Here is a 25,285-nt window from a genome sequence, read left to right as displayed (position 1 = left end):
GGAGCAAACAATCGCGACCGCCGACCATGTCATAGAATGTGAAAGGGATGTTATTGACAAACAAAGTGTTCCACATTGTCTATAACTCTAAAGTTATAACTTATTACTACTCTGACAACTGAAAAAAATGTTCCCACACCACCACATTTGAATTTTGAAGAACACCAACCACATCTCCTACTGTAGAATTTGAAACCGAGAGAGAATGGTCGTGAAGGAGAATCAGACACAGTGACAGTGACAGTGACAGTGACAGCGACCGCGACAGAGAGATGCCTGTGCCGCGACAGAGAGTCATCGCTCACGTTGATCTCGATTGCTTTTATGTCCAAGGTACAATCTAAGCTCATCCAATCATACAGCGAACCTCCGCATCCATCCGCACACATCGTCAATTTCTCGAGGTTTCCATCGCTAGAAATATGCTGCAGAGACTCTTCTGTTTTCCTGATTCTGTGTATTCTAAAGAAGTAACAAATATTTTGATCAAAATGCACATAGCAGGAATTCACTCACAATGTGCTGTAAAGAGACGGGAATTGATCCGAAAATGATGCACAGGATTGTAAGATTTCACTGGCTATGTTCTGCAAAGAAGTAGGGAAATGGAGTGAGAAATGATGTACAAGTTTATAAAAGTTGATTTGCCATTATGCGTTGGAAAGGAGAGAATTTGATTAAAAAATGATGCACAGACTTGTAAGATTTCGCTGGCTATTTTGTTGTAAAGAAATAGGGAAATTAATCAAGAAGAACACAGGTGACTTCATTGCAAAGAAGTAGGGGCCACGAAACTGTAGCATGTTTTTGATGTTTTGTAGGAAAATAAACTCTGTATTTTTCCTGTATGAAGCTCATATAAAAACCAGAGGCTGTATGTTTGTGCCTGATGCTATGACATATCCAAAGATCTGATTCATATGCACAAAAGTGAAGGGAAGAGAGCTCTATGTGACTGAAACAATAGAGTGTGTAGCCAGCCAAGCCAGAGAATTAAAACATTTTTGGTCTCTTTGAACCATGATTAAAAAGTCGTTCATTCTCTCAAGCCTCTTGTACATAGACATTTAGGATTGTTTGCTCTTTTACAATTCAACTTGGCATATAGTAGATGGTGTCTATGTTGATTTTGCACTCAGTGCTTAGTTTACCCATGCTACAAACATTCACATCACACAAGGAAGAAAAGCTGAAGGATTATGCAGGAATTCCTTAAATTCGGGCATGTTGAAAGAGTTCTGAGGGATCTTGTAACACATAAACTCGAATAAAAGCAATAAATAAAGTAAGTAATTATTAAGTAATTGTCATACAAGAAGAGCTTAATTAACACCACCTAGTGATATTCCTGTTTATTGCAGGGTGCATCTTCTCATTCTTTTCTCCTTCCATGATTGTATCACAAATCTTATTTGAAACTAGGGCTCATGTCTAATGGGCATACAAAAAGCAATTTCATTTCAAATGGGCATTTGTAGTAAAATAAAAAGTTACAGACATGACACATTTGACGAATTCAATAATCTCAATCAAGATGCATTTAAAATGAACATAGCCTCGAACATATTTTTCTATTGATAGCATCAAATCATTAAGTAAACGGCGTAGTTAACATGCAATGTTGAAAGTCAAAAGTCTTTTTTCATGGGATATCTATTTTGCATGCAACCAACACCAACACACCATCATTATCAATATTTATTATGAGAATCGACTGCATATTCATTGCATGTATATTTTCCCTGTTTTACAGTGGAGCAAAGAAAACGTCCTGAGCTCCAAGGCAAGCCTACTGGAGTGGTTCAGTATAACCCATGGAAGGGTGGGGGCCTGATAGCTGTGGGTTATGAAGCTCGCCATTATGGAGTAACACGGTTCAAAATCTTTATCAGCTTCTTCAGTTTTGATCTGTTTGTATTGGAGTTTTCTTTGTGAGAGATGAGTTAGAAACAAGAATATTCACTAAATTCTTGATAATAGTTTTTGGATATAACAACGGTTATGGTATTCCTCCTGATTACACTGCCCACTTTTGCACTCAATTGACAAGACACGTATTTGAGTTAGGTCTAAACATTATCACTTTTGCAATCAAGTGACAAGTTTTGTAATGAGATAGATTGATGGTTCTAGAGTCAAGATCGTTGAAATTCTTTCTATGGAGGATAAATTAGTGTCAACTGTATCATGAGCTGTACACTGGGTTCCATATGTAGCTTATTGCTAGAAACTTTCCGCTAGCTCCCACTAACATATTCATACGTTCCATATATGAGCCTGCACATTGTCGATTTTCTTGATGTTTACATCAGCCTTCTTCAAGTAGATTCGTCTACATTTTTAAGGAACTCAAGGTGCAAGCTCACTGACCAAAACCCTCAACTTACAAGTTGTTGGATGGGCTGAAAAATGAAGCCCAGAAGAAGTTCGAAATCTCAGAATATGGATTGGGGCATATAATATACCCATTGTTTCAGGATAGAATATGAGTAGAGATGATTCTAGACCTAAGGCTTTAATCATCTGACTCACAGATATGGACAAGGAGCTTTTCAATCCAAGATAAGGACACCCAAGAGTGACAAAGTTCATTTAGACGAAGTTCTCACATCATCTCAAGTGGCACACTGCAGAGAAAACATGCTGCAAGTGATTGCCGCAAGAAATTATGGAAAATGGGCTGCCTATAGAGATGGCAGGGTCATTATTACAGAGAAGAGAGTTGCATGAAAAATTATGCCCTATGAGACTTTATGCATGACTATATGGAATTGCAATGGCTCTTCAAGGATAGATACCTGGTATTTTGAAAATACCTTCATGAAAACAGATGTTGTGTACAAAGAGACCCATCAAGGCACTAGCAATAAACTCCTCAAGTTATTGGGTTTAGATAGAGTCGGCATGCCGTCCCCAAGTATGCATCCTAGGAAGCACTAGAGACTCCAGTGGAGTGGTGCTATACAAAGAAGAGCTTCACGATAGAGTATGTGTTGTGCATAAGGATTTAGATGCACATTATGTGCATATGAATTCAAGGGGGGATTGTAGAGAGTTATATGCTGCAATTTGCTACTTTCCACTTCTCTACTCGTGTAGAGAGTTATTTGATATCATAAGATACACTAGTATGAGAGATACTATATTGTTATGGGACTTCAATGCAAATAGTAGGGATGACCAAACAAGTTTGTTTGACACAAGCAAGACAATGTGAGGAGAATTCTTGGTAAAGGAAGTTGGCCAAAAGTGATGTCTTGATCCCTTCGTACAGGGGTGGTTGGGTGGACCAGCACCCTTCCTTCTCTCTTTTTCTTGTCTATCTTATATTTCCTTCTCTAATGCTTGCATTAGAAATAATCTCTAACATATACTATGGTTTGTCACAATGGTCAAGATCAGATGCTTTGACATTTTGGAACCCCATGGGAGGTGCAAGGACAATTGATTACTTGATGGGATCCCTATCCCTTCTATTTGAGACAGCATATTTCACTCTCTCTAGTACACCTATTGTCTTGGCAACAGATCAGCAAATTATTACTAGAGGTCAAGAGATATAGATGGAAGTTATTGAAGAGCAAGAATACAACCACAAGCCATCAACAAAGGACAATTACAACTTTCTTTAGCCACATCACTCTTTCTCATGCTACAAGTCATTCAAGGACTGTGTAAGTTGATTCTTGACCAAGACACTTGAAAGAGGTTACAAATATCAAATAATACTGGTTATCGTGCACGTAGGCCACTGCCATTTGGATTGTGGGCTCACCATCCTTATCACCCAAAAATAAAGGTCATTATCACCTAGCAGTGAAGGTGCTTCCCTCGTTTTGGATATATCTTCATCTCGGAGCAGCCCATTTTGGAAACTTTTTGAAGAAAAATGTTTCAGTCTGTCTAAATTTAGGATCTTAAGTTCTTAGATATATATGTAAATTCTTCACTACCATATGCTTAGTTGTGTTTAATGTCAATATGCATATACATTGCATGAAAATAGATACATCCTTCTGTTGGCCACTTTACAGGATCCTAATATCTGTGAGGATCACTTTAGAAGATGCTCTCTATAGGTCAATCAGATTCTCAAGCATTTGTCTATATCTGTGATGATCTAGATTTTAATCATATCCATCGAATGATCATTGTGGGGAAACAAAGCTATCCACACTGGGAGCCTGATGGATCTATCTCTATTTAGCGTTCATTCACTTCCTGTTCAATAATATATTGCTATTTATGCACATTGCCATATTTATATATACAACATTTGATGTGTATTAATGATTTTATCTGTGAAGAAAATGTTTAAGCATGTTTCCTGACTATTTACATCTTTTTGTGTTTAAACTCATTCTCTTTTTCACTGAAAGGAACATGCGAGGAGATGATGCAAAGAAGTTCTGCCCAGAAATAGAGCTGATTCAAGTCCCCGTAGCTCATGGAAAAGCGGATCTTACACAATATCGAGAAGCAGGCTCAGAGGTGCTGGCCATGGTTAAATATTAAATCTGGACCATTCATATCTTTTATGTGTGGGATGTTTCTAGTTTTAAAAAACATCAGTCTGTTTTGAAGGTTGTATCTATCCTTTCTCGGAAAGGAACATGTGAAAGAGCGTCAATTGACGAGGTCTATTTGGACATCACAGAGGAAGCATCAATGTTGCAATTAAAGGAACCATTCTCAGAAGAAGTTCTTAAGTCCTATATACTTGGATACTCCGAGGTATGCATCTTGGTTAGTTCAATGAGTTTCATTGAACCTATATTCTGTGAATGAATTACAGGATAACAATGTTAAGTATATCCAGAATGCATTACATAAACCACTTTCTAAAATCTAGTAACTCCTGTAGTCTATATGCAGACATTGTCGAGCATAATAGTGTTCTTAGTTGTTGGGGGATGAAACACCTACACCGTGGCCTTTCTTTCTTGTGTTAAGCATCTGCTTATTCTTTTGTTATGTATTTATTTCCTGTTAACCATTACATTTGATCTAAGGACTATCCCTGTTTTTGCAAGGGTTCTGAGGAGCATAGAGATATCGTCAAAAAATGGCTGTTGAGTGATAATGCAGACATTAAAGATCACTTGCTGGCATGTGGAGCTGTTGTGATAGCTGAGCTTCGAATGGCTGTTTTGGCTGAAACAGGTTTTACATGCTCAGCAGGGATTGCTCACAACAAGGTAGTTCAATTTTCCATATTATTATGAATTTTATACTGAAAAGTATATTCATCCATTAAATCCCGTTAGCCTCATGACAATCTTCATGCATTTTTATTCTAGGTAAAATACTTTGTCATAATTGTGTGCTTTATCTGTTGTTTTTAGATGATTGCCAAGCTTGCCAGTGGAATGCATAAACCTGCACAACAAACCATCGTGCCTTCAACAGCAGTACCCAAATTACTTGCAACATTGCCAATCAAGAAGATGTATTTGTACATATGATTTGTAAGTAACTAAACTACATGTTGGAATTTTAGTGCAATGTGTATTCTTACTGCAGGAAACAATTAGGTGGAAAGCTCGGAGATTCCTTGAAATCTGATTTACAAGTTTCATTTGTCGGAGATCTGTTGCGATTCTCCAAATCAAGGCTACAAGATCTTTATGGTCTTAACAGTGGGTAATATATTTTCCATCCAACATTCTTCTGACCTGTGGATCATGTATCACATCTTAAATACTGTTTGTAGCAATTTACAATAGTTGAGAGTTTCCATCATGAATTTAAATAAGTGCATAATGATCTGATGTTGCAAGCAGGGAAATAAAGTCTAAATGCAATATGAGAAATCTCTAAATAGATTTCACCATCTATATTTGCGTTTTGTGTCACGAACCGTTTTACATAATTGCATGCTGATTTAGAATACGACAGTCCAGATGTCTAATAAATTGTGGTGTTGTGCAGCACTTGGTTATGGAATGTAGCCAGAGGTATGAGTGGTGATGAAGTGAAAGCTCGAACCCTACCGAAAAGTCACAGTTGTGGCAAAACATTCCCTGGTCCAAAAGCATTGAAGAGCGTAGAAGATGTAAGTTATGCTTTCCCATTTTACAGGTCATTTAACATATCATCTAGAGTTTTTGACCTGTTGTAATATGCCTTTTTTATCTAGAAATCTCATCTGCAAAATTATCAATAGAAGCTAATGAAGAGAACAGGGGTACCTTGGATGTATGCGACATGCCTAAATGTATAGCTTAGCTTCGGAGAAGTAAAAGGTTAGATTTATCTAGTCTAATTAGGTTGCACCGCATAAGTGTGCAATTTTTTATCAACTAGTAGAGTCTAAACTAGGTTTAAGGCTAAGAATAGAAAGGGGCAGGGGGTTGAGCTGTTTGCTGATTCTGATGGATTTCCTTGCAGGCAATGTGAGCCTTGTTTCTTTAAACGGAAAAGAATTAGAACAAGTATGACAAGAGAGGAGATAATGGTGGAAATTTGTAACATTTTGTGGTATTATCAGACCATAGAACATAGAATAGAAATTCAAACTTCTTGCGTAATGAGGCATTTAAGGGTATTCACTTTTCCCCTGCTATCAACTGCTGATTGATAAGAGTAAATGTCATTGATGATTTTTTTCTTGTCATTGCTTCCAGTAAGACTTCCCTTGCTTCGGAGATCTCTCCCTTTTTCATGGACATATGCTAGGGATTTTTCGAAGAAAAAAATTACAATCTATTTGACGTGGGAACCTCATATGTATACATCACAGGATCTGTTAGTCACTTTTATTTCTATTTACTTTTTTTATGTAGTTACACTTATTTTGGTTTTGCTGTTCTCAAAGACGAGACAGCATTTTAATTTTTTCTTTGGTCTTATAGGCCATTTTGTCCTCTTAAAAGACATTAACATATATTTCTTTCTTCTTTTGTATGTACATGTTTTTGAGTAGTTATTCATCTCAAAGGTGGGCTATGTGTCTGTACAGGTGCAGCAGTGGATACAAGAGCTAGCAGCAGAGTTGCAGGAACGACTGGATCTAGATTACCAGCAGAATCATCGCATTGCCCACCTTTTGTCACTGCATGCAGGGATAAATCATGTAAGCAAACATCTGTTTTGATTCAGCAACGGGATTTATGTACAGATACAGTTGTCATTGTTTGCATGCTGATAAACACTTACTAGATCTTGTTGACGTTAATGGGGGAAACCCAATCTAACAATTCTTTCCTATATAGAGGCATTATTCCCTCCAAGCTCTCTGTTCTAACTTGTTCCAGCTCAAAGCAAATTGTAACGATCAGTGAATTGCTGATATTGAGATTACTTCCACCCCAGGCTATCATACCCACATCACCAGCTACCCTTTCAATGGATTATAGATGAAATCTTCAAGCCCTTTATCCTTCTGTTTATGCAAGTCTTCCTCGATGATGTCATGGTTCATGATAGGATGCAGGAACATTTGCAACACCTTACCCAATGTTTGGTATAGTCCTCGACCAAGAAAAGCCAAGGCCATTGTCAATGCCCAGAACCCACAATTGCTCGATCTTTGCTTGCTTCCTGGGGCAAATACACTGGCATAGCCAGATGCTCTGGTACCTCATGAATGTCTTGACACTCCTACATGCTATGGTTCATTGAACCCATTCTCATAGCCCAACATGGAAGAACAGGCTTCTAAGCCCTCAAAATCCTCCCATCACATGCCCTGGGTGTACAACTCCCTGATTGGAATTGAAAGTTCCATGTCTTTGTCTATGACCTGTACCTCACCATCGGCAGCATATTCATGCAGCTGGACAAGCCAAAGCAGTACTGGTTGGTATTCTATGCAAGCTGGTGTCTCGTAAGTAGAAAAGAGCACCGCTACTGAGTGAGAAGTGCTTGGCATGTTTTTTTGTGCGATCAAGCTCGGTCACCACTTGTTGGGCCTGAAATTCATGTTTCACGACAACCCCTTTGTCCTTCTTTACCTCTTCCAAAGCAGTGCTTGTAGGTAAGCACTACCATTGGATGCTCATTCTCCAAGGGTTCGAATTTGCCATCTTACACATGCCCAGCATCCAACATGCGGTGGCTGATTACCTTTCCTGACTTGAGTCAGGGAAGCAATGCATGGAAGGCAATGAAGGCCTTCCTGGAGGCGACCATCCTTCTGATCTTAGCCACTGATCTCGTGCCAGTGACCAGCACTGATTCAGAGTGCTGCATCATCGATATGACCATATTAGCAACCAGTCTACCACCATGGGTCTTACCAAGGACGAATGCAAATGGTTGGCATGAAGCCACGACTTTTGCCTCCTGGACATGATGAGTTAGCATATTTGGTAAAGCCAGCTAATGCTTAACACGGAAGTTGTATGTTTGAGGTAGGCCTTGCCAAAAGCTTTATTTTATGAGTAATCCCGATTAATACAACAATAAGCCATCATATTGTCAAAGATGCAGTTTGTGAAATCCATTAATCCCATGTGAGTGAAAAGGGAGGGGTTTGTTGATAGTGGAATTGAATGTGCAGGGGTTTTTCCTCCTGAACGATGTCTGATTTGGTAGACAACTCAGGCCTCTTATCTCAGCCTTCCTTGATGGTCTCAACATACGTTGAGTTGGATTACTCCAAGTCCTATGTGGTAGGGGAACCAACTACAAGTGTATCAGACATATTACCTTATCACCTATGAAGATCCACACTGAGTGTATTTACACATTACATCCAATTGTTTAGATCACAAATGGCAATTTGCCACTTGAAACTCTACACACTAAATTAGACAAAGAAGAAAAATGGTACAGCAGAATAGAACCGAACAGAAAATCTGCTTTGTTTAGTGTATTACAGTTGATAATTTATACAAGATAGTGCCCTATACAAAATTATATATCCTCTATTACATTGGCGGATATTTATAGTTGTTTGGCAGGTCGCCTCTGGCTGTTTGGCTTTAAAGTCATATAAATTGGTCAATCAACCAACAATCTGTGTACACACCACCTACTGGATGGCCAACACCCTATCCATGTGTCCTTGATCCCTTGTATGCCAGGTTGACTTACGAAGGGATGGGGACCCATGTAATGTCCACCCATGGTTTCCGAGGTTCTGTGGCTACTAGATCTTGTTGACTTCGGCAATAGATATAGAGGTAGGCTAGTTAGGGGAATTCAGCTTGACAACCCTTTACTTCATGGAGGCATTACTCCCTTCAAAGTTCTCTCCTAGCTTGTTTTAGGTCATGGGAAATTGTGATGATCGGTGAATTGCTGACCTTGATTTGTCTTCCACGTCATACTATCATACTCACATCACCAGTGCCATACGGCTCAAGAGTTAATCGTTGCGAAGATGAAATAATAACAAATGTGTGATACCTAAAGAGAATCCCCATGCTACTGCTTCTCATATACTGTCATAGGGTTTATTTTCTGGAACTTTCTTTTGGGGAGATACCGTATAATCTGAGGTGCCTCACCAGAGTCTCTTAGATGTGGTCTTCTTGCCCTAAAGGGCGTCCTCATACTCCATCTGTCATAATATGTGATTTTATGGAGGCAGCTTGAGAAAGTTTAGCAACTTAGAGACGCTGATAGTCCTAGCATATTTGCAATGTCATTGAAGAGGAGGTATGAGCAACACATTCAGCAGGAAAGCAATATTTTCTGTCCCATTTACTACATGTCACATCCAAAATTACATCAGGATCTACTGTGGACAGATACATTTGTTCTCATAGTCAGATTTCTTGTAGTATACATCTTTTTCAAGCATGTGGGAATGAGAACATTCTAGGATAGTGCTCATAGAGCAACAGAATTCAGCAACAAAGATCAATCCTTGATGCGGTACTTACCATAACAAGAAATCAATAATATTATCACATGTGTATATTGCAGTGCTTGTGTGCATGTATAATAGTATGAAACCATGGAGAGTCAGGATATCTTATTTTTTTGGTGATTAAGGTAAACTCTGATAGGAAATTTCCTTCAAGATCATGCGTATTGCGCTATGGGAAGGAGAAATTGGCTGAAGATGCGTTCAAGCTTTTTGAACGTGCATTGAATGCATATGTGGTGCCTTCCACCGCCTTCACCCAAGAAATAAGTAGCAATATGTCTGGTGCTTGGGTCATCACTGCATTATTTATTGGAGCATCTAACATTTCGGCAGCACCATCTGTAAGTTATATTGAATCCAGTTGTCTGAAGTATGCTTCAGATATTAAAACTGTGTTTAATTTTGATAGGTTATGAATCCTATAACACGCTTTTTCTCCTCTGCTGTTTCACCATTAAGTTACTCGGATCCCTCTTCTCCACCATCTTCGAATTTGTTCAGTTTCGTGCAGCATTGTGGAATCCCTGCTCCTGATTATGAAACCAGGGGTAAAGGTTTGCAACCTGCTAATGATCCTGACTTAGATGAATTAAAAACATCGCTCAAAATTTCCAGCACAATATAAGGACAAACTTGACAAAATCCTCAACTGGAGCTACTGTTGAACTATATGATATCTTGTCTAGTGATGAAGATAGTTCTGATTCTATGATAAGAGTCTCTTGGCTCTCTTCTTCTGTTATATAATAGGGTAGTAAATTATCTTTTCACATATTTTTCATTGTATGCAGGCATCGATACATGTCAGAGGGAACAGAGTGATGGACAAATTAGGAATATGAAAGAAAAAATGTCCACTGATGATATTGTTGAAACAATAAGAGACCAGACTTCTGCTACCTACGATTTTTCAAATGCTAGACACCATGAACTCCAGCTTCCACCTAGTCCAACAAACATTTCAGTCACAGACAAAATGGATCCAACTAACAAAATACAATTTCCTACCATTGTCCAGCGTTCATCACCAGAAGTCTCTCATATTGATGAACGTGAACTCGTTGTAGAAGAAAACAAAAATGAAGCTGATTCTGGAGTAGACAACCTCTCTGGAAATGCTAGGCAGAGAGAGTCCCAATCGATTCGAAGGTTATCTGATGAAATGGATACATCAAACGAGAAGAAAAATTGTCATGTATCTCCCATACACCATTCGATGGGAGATATTTGTACCTCAGGTATTCATAATGATATTTATGATGCTCAACAGAAAAAGACACATCATTTCCCTGGAGCAGAAAATGTGGAAAGGGAAAACTCATCTTTTCCAAAGGCAAAAAGATCTCATTTACGACAACAGAAAGAGATGATGGGATTCTCAAGGCTCAAAGATTTGTGGAATACTCAGGAAACCATTTCTTCAGGTATCAGCTCAGATCCCTTCAATGAGATGTTGTGGAGCTACAGGAAAGGGGGGATAGATGCAAGGGTGCTCTCTGAGCTCCCTGAAGAGATTCAGCAAGAGCTGTGTATTGCCTTGGGATTGAAACGACCTCGTCTGGCAAAGAAATCAACCATTACCGATTTTTTCAGAGGTCCATTGTCACATGCACACAACAAATCCTAGCATTTGTACTACATTCTTAATCATTTGACCTAATTGCCACTCGAGAAAAGCTTATCCGTTATGGTTTGGAAAAGTTTACAGACATTCACGCAAGTCCATTAAAGTACCTACGGATTTTAGGTATATGACACTTTGCCTAACACTTTGATACCATACATCAACTTACCTCGGGTGGGCGCTACGTTTAGTCTGTATAAATGCATGCAAATGTCACCTAACAGAGAACTTGCATGGCACTCGAATAAGAAGAGGATTTGAATGTATGATATGAATTTTGAAATAGCTTGCCAATGATTAAAAAGCTTTTCCTTGGAATATGGACAGATTGTTCGTTTCTTCATAACTGTTAAATTGTAGGTGTAAAGCCATGCTCAAAAAGAGACAATTTTTTGGGTGTAAAGTCAAGCTCATGGGCATGATGGGCATGAGTTGTGTAAAAAATCTGCATTTGCAAGGGTTAAATCTTATGTTGTGTTATTATTTTTATTCAATCATTTAGGAATATAGTTATCTACTTAAAAACATTTTCTTGACTATTAAGGTCACTAAGCATTGTGTGGAAAATGTGTGCCACCACACTCTAGGAAATGCACCCATATATTTAGAAAGAGAGCTCTAGAACCCTCATTGAAGAGGGTCCTCTAACATGTGTTTGAGAGAGGGATATTCGGTGGAAGTGTGATGGAGATGGCCCATGGGTATTTTGAGAAGTTTGATAGGTTTTAATGTGAAGATGACGAGAGGACAAATTCAAAAGAATATATGGAGAAGATTGTGAGTTTCATTAAAGTTGGTATCAACTTATGGCCACATCGCCTTTTGTTGTCATAAACCCTTTCAACCCATGTCTATTATCAAACATGAAATAATGCTTTCTATATCCACTTCATTGCTATCACTTTTGCATTCTAACTTTACATATTTCTTTCATCAAACCTAGTTAGGTTTGAATCTATAATCTTATCGTTTATGTATTTCTTAGCTATCTTTATTTCTTTATTTGTGTTGTATCTCTTGACATGTACTTTCAATTATGTCTTAGACCAAAGCTTGCACCTAACATAAACTTGAATTTTCGTGCTTCTTCTCCTTTACACCCTCCCCCCTAAAAGGGTTAAGTTAACCCTAAAATGTATCATATATGTATAAATATACTTGTAAACTCCAAATTATTATTATTTTTTTTCCAAAAAATAAACTCCACATTTTTGAAATACTGGAAATAATTGTGTTGCGTGGTTGCGTGCGTCGCTTAATTGCGCACGTGTGTGTGTTCCTCTATTGATGTGTGCTCTTCAAAGTTCTCTGTTCCCTACTTGCACATAACATTCTTTTGCTGCATGTGCTCTTTGTTGTAGTGCCTTCTCCTCCTTGCATGGTTGCGGCTTCCTCCTCCGTGCGTAGGTGTTGAGTTCTCTCTCTCTCTCTCTCATGGAAGAACTCAAGGTGCTAAGTGAATATATCCTTGCAATCTCCTATGAGAAGGTTATATATTGTATGTGTATGAACGATAAACTTTCAAATTTTCTGGATAGCACTATTGGTGTGAAGCAAGGATGCCCACTCTCACCAACTCCATTTGGTCTATGCATTGATAAATTGGAAGAAATGGTTGCCAAGTTTGTAAAGGGAGAAGGCGTTGAAGAAGTTGCAATTGGGAATGTTGTCATTATGCTTTTGCTATATGCGGATGATGTAGTGTTTTTGGCAAATACTTTAGGAGATGCGCAAAAGCTTATGAAGGCATTGGAAAATTTTTGCATGCATACGAATTTAAGTGTTATAGCTCTAAAACAAAGACTATGCTTGTGAAGAGCCAAAAAAGAGATAAGCCATGCATTATGTATAATAATGAGCAACTTGAATGTGTGGAAAGCTTCAAATATCTTGGCCTTGAAGTTCCTTCAAATCGTAGATGGAATGAATGTGTTACACACCGTTTAGAGGCGGGAAAGCAAGCATATTATGCATTTGAGAACACATGCAATCGTGGAGATATTAAGTGTAGGGTCCTCAAGAAATAGCTTTTTGACACTTTGGCAGCGCTAGCGCTTCTCTATGGGATGGAAGTATGGGGTGGTAACATCTCTAAATCTACTTGGAAAGAGTTTGAAAATATCCGAAAACATTTTCTTACAAAGTTTCTACAAGTTAGGAAACAAATGCCATACATCCTCCTCCTTGAGACGGGATCACTTCCCATTGAGATCATGGCCATGGAAAGGGGTGTTGAATACATGCTTAAGGTTCAAAAAAGTCCCTCACATCGATTTCCTACAATCGCATGGGAAGCAAGCAAAAAGATAAAAAAGACAAATAAAAGCAAAATTTCGTGTTTCGGTTGGATGCAAAATATGAAAAATTGGTTCAATAGATGGGATGCAACACATTTGCTTCATGATGAATCACTAGATTCCTTTGTAAATGAGGCCTTCCAATGTATCATGCCATGGGAAAAATGTGGAGGCTTACGCTTCATACATTATACTACACATGTTGCACCTAACTAGAAAAGCATATTCTTCGCGGAACGAGGAAACCATACACATCGATACATGTTAGAGCCCATTTTGTTGGCTTCTATTCGAACCATTGTTTCCATGCGACTTAGCTCACATACATTGCGATGTGAGATGGGGCGTTGGGGCACAAGTGATGAGAGTCATCGGCTATGCACACTTTGCCCTAAACAAGTTCGAGAGTTTGAGTATCACATTTTGATACTTGATGCTCTACCGTTGATCATATTCGACCATGCTTTCCACACATCTTCAACCAAGCCCAATCCTTGCATGAATTTCTCTCACAGCCACAATGTGCACTCTCGATTGCAACATTCATTGGTAAAGTTCTTGAACATTGAGAATCACTACTCACTTTCACACGCAACTCGTGAAATGTAAGTTTTTTGGTCTCATTTATCATATTTGACCTCCGAAGATGATAATCTAATCTCTCTCTCTCTCTCTCTCTCTGCTGGTTGCCATCGCCATCGTTACTCACTCCATCACTGCTGCTTGCTTGGTTTGTTGTGTGGTTTAGCTATACGCGAGCATCTACATTCCTGTGGTGACAAAAGACAAACATAATGACGGAGAAGGAGAAGGATAAAGCATTCTTCTCTATGCATGGGTGGGTGGCTCCTTGTGTGCTCCTCTCTGTCTCTCTCATGCTCGTTGTCTCTTTCTTTCTTTTTTCGGTTGTCATGTGCGTGCTTGGTGGAGTACATTCCTTTGTGGCGTGTAGTTGCGTTAGTCGTGCTCCCTTGCATTCGGCTTACAACATCCTCTTGCGTGTTGCATGGACGCATAAATAATCGACAAAATATTTGCAAGCTCACCGAAGTCAATGGGATGTTGTCGCGGCGATGCTAGTGCGTGTGCTACTCGAGTGGAACCACAAGGGGTCTTGGACTAGGGAGACAATTGGATAAAGAAACTTTAGGGCTTACGCTCGCCGAAGAACTTGTTGGAAAAGCTCGTCAAATTGTTACGGGCATGACCATATAATATCTCGTGGTAAGATTGTACCATAGTATTCTATAATGGTAGTAGCATTTAGCTGAAACAAGTCTCTAGATTGAAACAGATAGCACTAATTGACGCAAGAAATGAAGACGTCGATTTTCTTGGCTTAAGGTACATGCATGAGCTCCACTAAATATATTGTACTTCTATAAAGACAAAGATAGACACCAATTCTTCTACTCATTCTAAATAGCATCTTTTCTTGTCTAAACCCAAACCTGGACTAGAGACCTCTAGTGTGTTAGACTAACATGATAACCAACTACACGATCTGGACATATCACTGATATGATTCATTAATTAGCTTGGATCGAGGAATAAAACAATATTCTCAACAAAAATTCCAAATTAGACTCGAACCAAAGACCTCTACAGTGTGAGACTAGCGTGATAACCAACGGTGTGACCCATTGTCATAAATTGTATATATTGAGATGAATTTGTGAATTGCACCAAGCCATTGGCATGTCACAATGACATGGACATAACTACTTTCTAAGTTTGCCAAGCGGTAGTGGGATATATCTTATAGAAGTCTTTGTGACTACATACCATTTAGATTGAAAAAGATAACATGAATGGAATCAAGGAATGAAGACATCTTTTTTCTTTCCTTAAGATATGTCTATGGCTTGCGCTTAGCTTAACTAAATATTTGACTATTGTCTACATAATTACAATATGTCAACGGTGCAAAGAACAATAGCAATGATTCTGGACAGTCAAAGTATCACTTCTCTTGTCCAAATGTAGACTGAAACCGGAGACCTCTAATGTGTTAGAGTAGCATGAAAATCAAGTGCACCATCTAAACATATGAACGATATATATTTGTGTATCTAAATGGATCATGGTGCAATAACAAGCTAGGATCCATTGAACAAAGTTGTCTTCTTAGCCTAATTTCAAGATATCATTTCTTTGCAAAAGCATAGTTCAAAACATGTTCCTTGTTGTAACTAGCCACTTTATTTGTCCAAACCCGGACTCAAACTGGAGATCTCTAATGTGTAAGACCAACGTGATAACCAACTACAATATGTGGACCAAATAGTGAAAATCAATTTCATGGTTTCAAATGAATTTGTTACTTTGACTGAAGCCATGTCACAACTACATGGGCATCACGAGTTTCAATGTATCCCATGTGGTAGTGGCATTTAGCTCAAACAAGTCTCTAGATATAGCACTAATTGACCCAAGAAATGAAGACATCGATTTTCTTGGCTTAAGGTAGATGCATGAGTTCCACTTAGTTCCCCTAAATATATTGTATTTCTATAAAGACGGATACCAATTATTCTACTCATACTATGTAGCATCTTTTCTTGTCCAAACCCGAACTTGAACTGGAGACTTCTATTTGTTGAGCGAGAAAGCTCAACATCATCCAGATCGGTGTCCGGAACGGAGGGACAGATCGGTGTTTGGATTTGAGTGTAATTGGTAGGCCGTTAGAGGTCTACAATCCTAGCCTAGTACGTAGGGATATTTTTAGGAGTCAGTGTAAGTTGCTCAGTACGAGCGTTGAAGTACATGTCAATACTTCTGTTAGTCCTTTAAGGACTTGTATAAAAGTGCTCATTGAGCACATTGTATGTATAGAGTGATATTTTGAATTTAGTTTTATGATGTTCTGATCTCTGTCTCTTCCGCTCTCCCTATGTATTCATATAGCTTCCATTAAACTTGCACATATTTTCTTTTGATATCCGCTGAAGTCGGTTTTGTCTATGAACTTTTACATGTAACTCTTTTCATGGTATTAGAGCGCGAGGGTTGAAAATCCTCTGTTGTCGATAGAAAGCGCTAAGTAGACAAGAAAACCTAACTTCCGGAAAAGAATAGGACGAAGAAAGAATGGATAGAGGCATGAATAGCTCCTTACCAACAGAGAAGCTGGACAGGAATAACTATGGATCTTGGTCATACAAGATGCACCAATACCTGCTTGGACACGGATACTGGAGCTATGTTGAGGGACTCCTCGGCATGGGAGCAAGGAGCGAGCAGAGTATTATACTTCCTCACGTCCTGTGTGCACGACCAGATGCTCGGCTACATCAAGGATGCAAAAGCACCGAAAGAAGCCTGGGAAAATCTGAAGAATATTTTCATGGCAAGCATCATGGCCTGGAAGTTGCAGCTCTGACAAGAGCTCAACAACATCCAACAACAGGATATGTTGGTTACCGACTACACCACCAAAATAAAGGAGATCTGTGACGTGCTGAGGTCCATCAACATGACAATGGACGAAGATGAGATGGTCTAGATCTGCCTTAGTGGTTTAGCGCAAAGGTACGGGCCTATCCAGATCGCAATTTGCACTTGGGAGAAGCCATCGTCCTTCTTTGACTTGCAATTGATGCTGATGGTCAAAGAAAACCGCACGAGTGGGTCAAGGACCACTCAATTAGAAAATTGGATGTTGTACACGGAGGCGGATCGGCCCTGTGGGCATGGAGGAGGAGGTGGATCAGCACGTAATAGTGGCGGTCGACAAGAGCGTAATTAGAGGCAGAGAGATAGTGCCACAATAGTTCCGGACCCTCCACGAGCGGGGGCAGTCAAGGTGGCGCCGAAAATTGGCAATTGAAAACTGATACGGAATGTTGGTACTGTGGCAAGAAATTCCACCGAGAAAGTGAATGTTGGGAAAAGCGCGCTGATTTGGATAAATCCGGATCTGGCAATGTCGGACAAGGGAATCGGTAGAGCTTGCACTATGTAGAAGAATTGGAAGGATCCGGAATCTGAAAAATTGAAAAAGGGCTAGCCTTTGTGATGAAGCACAAGGCAAACTCGATGAAGAAGACCACTTCCGAATCGAAGGAAGTGTTGTACGTCGACTCCGGAGCGTTGAACTATACGAGGAGCCACGAAAAGTGGTTCTCGTATCTGGAAAAACGGAGTAGCTGAGCGGAAGGATCGGTCAATTGTTGAGGCTACAAGGGCGATGCTGGAGGAGAAGAGCATGGCCAAGTTCTACTAGGCCGAAGCGGTTCGGATGACCGTCTACATCCAAAATCGGATCGGTGAGAAGGTGTGGGCACACTAGTTGTATTTCAGACGGAAGTCGAACTTACGACACTTGAAGATATTCAACAAGATTGCCAAGTGGAAGGCTCGGTCAGTTGTGGAGGTGGAAAGGGCGATGCTGGAGGAGAAGAGCATGCCCAAGTTCTACTGGGCCGAAGCGGTCCGGACAACCGTCTACATCCAAAATCGGATTGGTGAGAAGGTGTGGGCACACGAGTTGTATTTCAGATGGAAGACGAACTTATGACACTTGAAGATATTTGACAACATTGCCTATGTGCATGTGCCCGATGAGAAAGGAGGAAGTTCGACCCAAAGTCGGAGAAATGCATATTGGTTGGCTACTCACAAGTTTTAGTGACCCGAGATGTCGATTTCGATGAGTCGGCATCATGGTAATCTTTACTGACTCCAACCCCTCACAACTCCGATCATCCGACTCCAGAGAATGAGGCCAATGAGCCCGACATAATTTGGGTAGAAGAAAAGGAAGAAGAGTTCGGTACTCTGGACGAGAGTCCGATCTCATTTCGGTTGAGCGGGCCGAATAAGTGACTAAGTTAGAACAACCAGTGGATGATGACCCGTCGAGTAGTGGAGACTTGATTGTGCTGTCGCCGAGCAAGGAACCGAGGAGATGGTTCACGTGCAAAGAGTAGGGGAAGAAGAAAAGTTCGGAATATGACACTGGTAGGGACAAGTCGTATTGGAGTGAATCTGACTACGGATAGAATGAAAATGGACCTTCAAAGACGAAGTCCGAGTCATCCAAGAGGGCCCTTAAATCGGCTAACAAGAAGTTATGCCGATCGACCTGCCAAAAGAATCTCATCAAGCGGTATGGGTATAATGAATATGTGAAGAAAATAGCGCTCGGCCACAACCGAGACTTAAACAACGAATGGAAGAAAACAAACTAACATAGAGATGACACAAGATGCTTACGTGGAAACCCTAAATAGGAAAAAGCATGGGAGCCCACAGACTCCAACTATCCCTATATAAGAAAGGTACAATCAGAGACTCGGAGGCAATGACCTCGAGCTCTATGTCTTCACCAACCGGCGGTTACAACAAAAGTCGCTTTGTATCTCCTCTCTCTCTATACAACAGTTATGCAGATACAACAATATGACAACCACACAACTCCTGTGATTGCCCTGGGTCATATTTTTACTCATATGAACTTAGGGCTACTTACAAATATAGCCTCAATAGGCTTACTCAAAACATATTTACAAATATGTCTTCTCTTCCGGTTCCCACCGGGTCCATCCGATCTGGTTTCCCGATCTCTTCATTCATAACCGGATCCCATCTGGAGGGATCGACTTCCCAACAATCTCCCCCTTCACTCCAGCATGGGATGTCTCGTCAACCCGATCCGCTTTCGGCATGCTATCGTGCAGAAAACCGTCCCTAGGCGGAAACCGAGCTTAGTGTGTGTAAACCGACCCTTACACGCGAGCACAATTTTCGTTGTATAGTAAGTAGGTAGGTACAAGTCGGCTGAGAGGAAATCCTAGGTAGCATGCATTCAATAGGGAGCAAATCGAGGTGTATCTCTGTCCGAAAGGACAGAGAATTAATATGATGTAACGGATGATAACAACCTCCCTCCTTGGGCTATAAAAGAGAGGGAGAGGAATGGGAAAAGGTATCGCGCGTTAGAGAGGACGAAGTGCTGCTGGACTGGGACTGGGACCGAGCCCTTCTCCTCTGCCACTCTCCATAGCCATTTTTGCGCAGGCTTTCGGGAGGCTGACTCTGCTCCGTGGAACGCCCGTGTGCTTCCGGTAGAGTCTCCATCTCGCTCTTCTGTGTGTGAGTGAATAGGCGTCGGTGTTCGCCTTGCCGACCTGTTAGTTGTAACCGTCTCAATATATATATATTTATATATTTATATACATACGTGTTCATATACTCGGACTTCGAGTCGTCTCGTTTTGTTGTGTTGTTGGACTGTGATTCCTGTGTGCTTCCGTGTTTGTGTGTGTGCAAGTGCGTCCGTTGCCTTTCCTCTCTCCTCCTTCTCAGATATTTCTCGGTCCAAGACCTCGGTGGTCCCACCTCATTCCCCACACACGCGCGTAACAACGCGACATCTTTGGTGAACCCGACGTGAAACGGGCGGTAGAGGAATAGGAAGATGAGGGGGTCGAATCTCGCGGAAGCCATGGCTTCGACTGTGGATCGGATAGTGAGTGTGTGCAAAGGCGCAGGCGCCCTCGATAGGGCTATTGAAGCAGTCGTCGACACGATAGGCCGGTTCGGTGGGAAGGACGCCACAAGCTATTTGGAGGCCTACCGGGCCGAGATGGTAATGAGAGACATTCCGGAAGAAAGGCGACTGACCGGATTCCCTCGGGTGGCGATGCCAAGCATCCATGCGGAGGTGCTCGAGGTACGGGCTGAGAGCCGGACCTGGGAAGAGTTTGAAGGTCGGCTCCTCGAAAAATACGGGCTTGATGATGGGCTTCGGCTCTTGAAACGGGACTTCATGGAATGGGTAGAGACCCCCGAAAAGGGGAGAAATGCGTTGATGCTCCTCCGGGAGTTTGAAGAACACTTCGCGCGTCCATCGGCGCTTGACCGGACCGTACTTGACACAAGTCGCGTCTTGCTGTTCGTTAAGTCGGTGGATGCGAGGGACCGGGAGCAAGTGGGTCTCCTGCTGGAGACTGATGACGGGCTGACGGCCAACTAGGCCGTGGTGAAGAGAGTCTGTGGCCGTTTTGACAAACGGTGAGATTGGGTCGATAAAGGGTCAATAGGGACGGGCTCTGTCACAGCAAAGAAACTCGAGCCAACCCCGCCAGCACGAAGGGAAGAAACCCAAGACTGGCTCGAGACCGAATCGACTTCGACCGGCATGGTCAAAGGCTCGTCCGGAGGAGCAGCTCTAGAGGAGTTGACTACGATGGTAAAGGACCTCCGGATTGCACAGGCACAGAGGGACGATGGCAAACATGCCCGTGACCGAAGGCCTCTGGCTGGAAATCGGTGTTTGTGGTGCGATGCGGTCGGCCACGTCCGGAAGGACTGCGGGGACTTTGCCGAGGCAATGAGAGCCGACGTGGTGTACCTATGGAACGGTCGGGTGCACCCTAGCGAGACCCGAAGGGCCCTGGACCTGAATGTTAGAGGAGGGGTAATGAAACAGCTGATGGAAGAAGCGGCGGCTCGCCACGCGGAGATCGTCCACTACTCGGCGTCGGCTGGGATCCGGATCGGAGGAGGTGAGGCCCGGAAGACGAACGAAGCCGGATTTTGGTTGTTGGTGCTAGAAGGCCTCGCTGGTGCACGACTAAGAAAAGAAGAAGCGGACCGCGCGGAAAAATGTGTCCGGGAGGTAACCAGGTGGAGCAACCCGGTCGAAGAGAAGACGGGCTTCGTGACAGGAACTGTACGCTCTCTATACGCAACGCTCGGCCACAACCGAGCTTAGAATCATACACAGAAAACGGGAAATGAAACGCACGACACAAAGAAGAGAAGAGTACACAGGATGTTTACGTGGAAAACCCAAACTAGGGAAAAACCACGGCAGCCCACAGGCTGCAAACTATCACTATGCTAGAATGTACAACAGTGAGTTCACGGAGGCAACGACCTTGTGCTCACGATCTTCGCCACAGGCGGCGGTTACAACAGAGGCAACGACCTCTTCCTCTCTCTCTCTCTCTCTCTCTCTGTACACTGCTACGCGCTCTCTCTCTTCTTGCACCAACAAGAATAACGACTACCAACTAAAAGTTTGCCCTAAGTAATATTTATACTAATATGCTATTTACAAATATAGCCTCGATGGGCTCTCAGAAACATATTTACGAATATGTCTCTTCATCCGGTGAGCACTCCTCACCGGGTCTTCACCATCCGGCTCTCCGTAGCCGAGTACTCCTCATCCGGTTCTCACCGGGTCTACACCATTGGTAGTTCACCCATGCGCTCACACCTTAGAGCTTAGATGGGATCTGGACCAGCTCACTACAAAATTAGTGGGGACTGATGATCAATACACCACTGTGTAAGAGAGTGGATTATATTCTCTGTTTGGTTTGAGTGTAACATTAAATGTGCATGTAGTTGATAGTAGTGGAGATATTCCTTTTTTGTCAACTGACTTGTCATTTAATATGACCCAACTCCCTAGATACAGGCTAGTGCTAGATAGTACTTATCTTGAAGTCAATGGCACATACTTCAAGACTAAGTACATTGTAACTTGCCCACAAAATATTCTAGTTGACTTGATTAACCAATCCTATTACCTGTTTCACTCTTTCCTAAATCCATTGTGTCCTACACATCTATGATTTCCTAGATTAACACCATTCGACCCATATGGTTGAGTTGCACAAAAGCCGCTCCTCATTTGGGGCACTATCACAAAATGTGCACTCTAAGAGCACATATGGGGATAGATTTACACTCCCTCCCATATATGTATGTATGTATGTGATAGAAGTGGTAATGGTTGGCCAAAACTAGTATGTACGTACATACATACATACACATGTTATACAAAATTGAATGGGAGGTGATGGTGATGATGAGACATGAGATTTTAGACTGTGTGTCAGTCAGTTAGGCCACAACAGAATAGGTTTTTTAGGGTTGTGACTCGTGAGCAGGAACACACTGATGAACATGGGCGTGCGTGAACACTGATCTGGTCATGGTCGCCCACAACAGAATACACTCTTCTTCTTCCTCCCGTCTTCTTCCAGACATGCAGGTGACACTCCCTTTTTCTTGGCGTATGCAGCATCTAAAAGCCGTCAAAAGTTGTGTATATAATGCTGCCCGATCCACCAAGCAAACCATTACATGCCCTGAATGTGAAGAAGAGAAAAGCATCATGCCATGGCATTGGTCATGGCCTCCTCCAATCTGCAGAAGCAGCAGCAACTACACCCTGCAGCAAAAGAGTTTGCAATGCGAGCAGACAGCAGGCGGAGGCGACTGCGAAGGCCCCTGATGTGAACATCACTACAGTGTCACTTCAGGAATGCATGGATAACATCATGGAGGAGCTGAGAGACGCCCGACAGAACCTTTTCCAATGGATGAAACGAGAGATCAGAGGTGCTCTTTTGGTCTCTGCATCTGAACTAGGTACGAAGGAATTTCACCGGCCACATGATGCTGAAGACAAAGGAGGGAAATCTGATATTGGCTTAAGGGAAGGGCATAAGAGTAAACACGGGAATGGAAGAGTTGACTATGATCCTAATCATGGACAGGAAGCTAACACTTATAGAGGAGACACAACACATGAAGTCTCATCAGAAATGAAAAATGGTGGAGCCGATTCGGATGTACTGGCAAGAGATGTTTCAGCTACTAGGGAAAACATTGGGGATGCAGATGCTGTAGATACAAGTGCTAATGAAGATGCTCAGAAAGCATTAAACTTTGATAGTAATTTTGATGCCAATGTTGGCTGTGTCTGTGTTGCGAGTGATGTTGAGGGACTTCTGTATAAGCCCAGGCAAGCTATACACAAGGTATGTCCTGATCAAGAGCATTGTTTTGATGGAGGCTCTGGATACACAGGAAGCAATCCGGGCCATGAATCGGTTAGCAGTTTGGGAGGTGCTAAAGAACATTTCGGGCTAGATAAGTCGAGCGAAGAAATCTTGGGAACTGCAAAAGAGCATTCAGGACTATATAAGTCCAGCAATGTAACCGTGAATCGTTCTTGTACTGCTTTTAATGGCCATGGCAAGAAGGTGAAGGAAGAACCTGGTGTGGCTGATGGAGTTGGAAGTTCTGATTCAGGTGGATTGAACAATAGAGTGCATAATGAGTTCCTGAAGGTTGTCAATGTTGTTACCAGAGAAGGGAAACCCGCCATTTTCGATATGGGAGTTGTTGTCAATGCAAAAGATACACTATCAAAGGTGGAATGCAAAGCCTTTGGAAATGTCACAGAATTTGATGCGCGTGAAGCTTCTTACAGAGTCAATAATGTGCAAGGATATGAGGATGCGATTGGCGCTCATCAGTTCTCCGAGCCAACCAATCCATGTGGAGATGCCCCCAATAAATTGACAATGTGCAATATTGGAAGGAACTATGGAAGTGCAACAATGACCTTCAAGGGGTCTGCTTTAGAGGATGGAAATGAGACGACAAAGGCAAGCATCGAAAATCTTCATTCCAATGATGGTTTTCCTACAAAACCCAGCCACAATGGAGCTGAGCTGATTGGAAATATTGGGCTTGCCTCTGGTGCTGAAAAATGCAAGTTTGGTTTCTGTGACCAAAATGATCTGGAGAATTCTGCATCCATGTGGAACATTCCCTCAAGTTGTAATGTGATTGATCCGTCACACTTGAATCAGATAAGCCATAGCAAATTCGGGGGCTACAACACATCCAGCAGTGGAAGAAAAGTCACCTTTACAGGTTTCGATTCACGTCTCAGTTATGCATCACAAGTTCAAGCAGATAATGCAATGCTCGATGCATATCAAGGTAGGATGACTACTTCTTCCATGTATTTTTCGACACCTGATTTTGTGCACTTGAATGGTCCAATGGGGATGCACAGGCATCCCATGTTGATGGGCACACAGGGTCCTTTTACTATAGATCATGGCCCATCCAACATGCACACTTTTTTAGGGCTTGGCATGAATGCCCAATCAGTGGCCATGAATCAAATGGAGGCATTGTCAGGGGTGTATATCCAAGGCAATTCGAATGGTAACGGAACCTCGAAGCAAATATCGATATCCAATTCATTGGTTGCATCCCATCAAAGCAATAATTCATCAGAACAGGAAAGGGGTAGCTTAGAATTGAACTTTTGAACCCTGTCTTTGGTCGGTGCTTGTCCGTAACACGGTTGAGATCTTGTGGTGATCTAAATGAATCCGTTTTGAGGTTTCTTGATACTCCACAAGTTTGTCATCATTTAATTTATGAGTGCTAATTCTCCATGGAAGGGGCAAGTGTGTACTGTTTGCTCTTCACACAGGGTGCTGAATCTGACGTTTCAATATGTAAACATGTCATATACACATACATACACATTTAGATTCCAGATAATCTTGCTTTTTGTGTAACATGTCTCTACTGGTACGCATGTAAAAAAAAAAGGTATAATTATTTTGGGGTGAATATGGAGTTTGTTGAGTATCTATCTCTCTATCTATCTCTATCTTCAAGAGCTAGCAGAGATCATCCATGGGAAGAGATGTACCCCGAGCATACCATCCATCATTCATTGGAAGTCTTTTGTGTTGTTTGTGGTTG

At 41.6% G+C, this 25,285-nt stretch overlaps 2 protein-coding genes and 1 long non-coding RNA gene across 7 annotated transcripts; 2 read left to right on the top strand and 1 right to left on the bottom strand.

The window, feature by feature from the left end:
• Positions 1-217: 217 nt before the first annotated feature.
• Positions 218-11,791, top strand: POLH (Y-family DNA polymerase H). Of its 5 annotated transcripts, none has more exons than XM_087331943.1 (12): positions 218-333; positions 1,754-1,874; positions 4,380-4,491; positions 4,585-4,734; positions 5,034-5,198; positions 5,346-5,449; positions 5,524-5,643; positions 5,932-6,055; positions 6,962-7,075; positions 9,946-10,161; positions 10,230-10,368; positions 10,612-11,791. In XM_087331943.1, the coding sequence occupies exons 1-12, from the start codon at positions 273-275 to the stop codon at positions 11,445-11,447; spliced, it is 2,262 nt and encodes a 753-aa protein (XP_087188069.1). In that variant the 5' UTR covers positions 218-272; the 3' UTR covers positions 11,448-11,791. The 5 variants fall into 5 exon arrangements, with proteins under 5 accessions (XP_087188069.1, XP_087188074.1, XP_087188073.1 ...); XM_087331948.1 differs by having other exon boundaries at positions 221-333; positions 10,230-10,374; XM_087331947.1 differs by having other exon boundaries at positions 312-333; positions 1,754-1,839; positions 10,230-10,374.
• Positions 8,786-9,974, bottom strand: LOC147853985 (uncharacterized). The gene is made up of 2 exons (XR_015531154.1): positions 9,834-9,974; positions 8,786-9,654 (listed from the first exon to the last, which is right to left on the bottom strand). It is a non-coding gene; the product is annotated as an uncharacterized LOC147853985 (long non-coding RNA).
• Positions 11,792-22,818: 11,027 nt separating the features above from the next.
• Positions 22,819-24,990, top strand: LOC147853983 (uncharacterized). The gene has a single exon (XM_087331958.1). The coding sequence runs from the start codon at positions 22,819-22,821 to the stop codon at positions 24,838-24,840; it is 2,022 nt and encodes a 673-aa protein (XP_087188084.1). The 3' UTR covers positions 24,841-24,990.
• The last annotated feature ends 295 nt before the right edge of the window (positions 24,991-25,285 follow it).

The sequence above is a fragment of the Azolla caroliniana genome, unplaced genomic scaffold, assembly GCF_043228905.1.
Source record: "Azolla caroliniana isolate FFs.n. ecotype wild unplaced genomic scaffold, voAzoCaro1.0.p SCAF_16, whole genome shotgun sequence".
Lineage (NCBI taxonomy): Eukaryota > Viridiplantae > Streptophyta > Polypodiopsida > Salviniales > Salviniaceae > Azolla > Azolla caroliniana.
The sequence above is the reverse complement of the archived record's forward strand: the minus strand, read 5'-3'. Positions and strand labels throughout refer to the sequence as shown.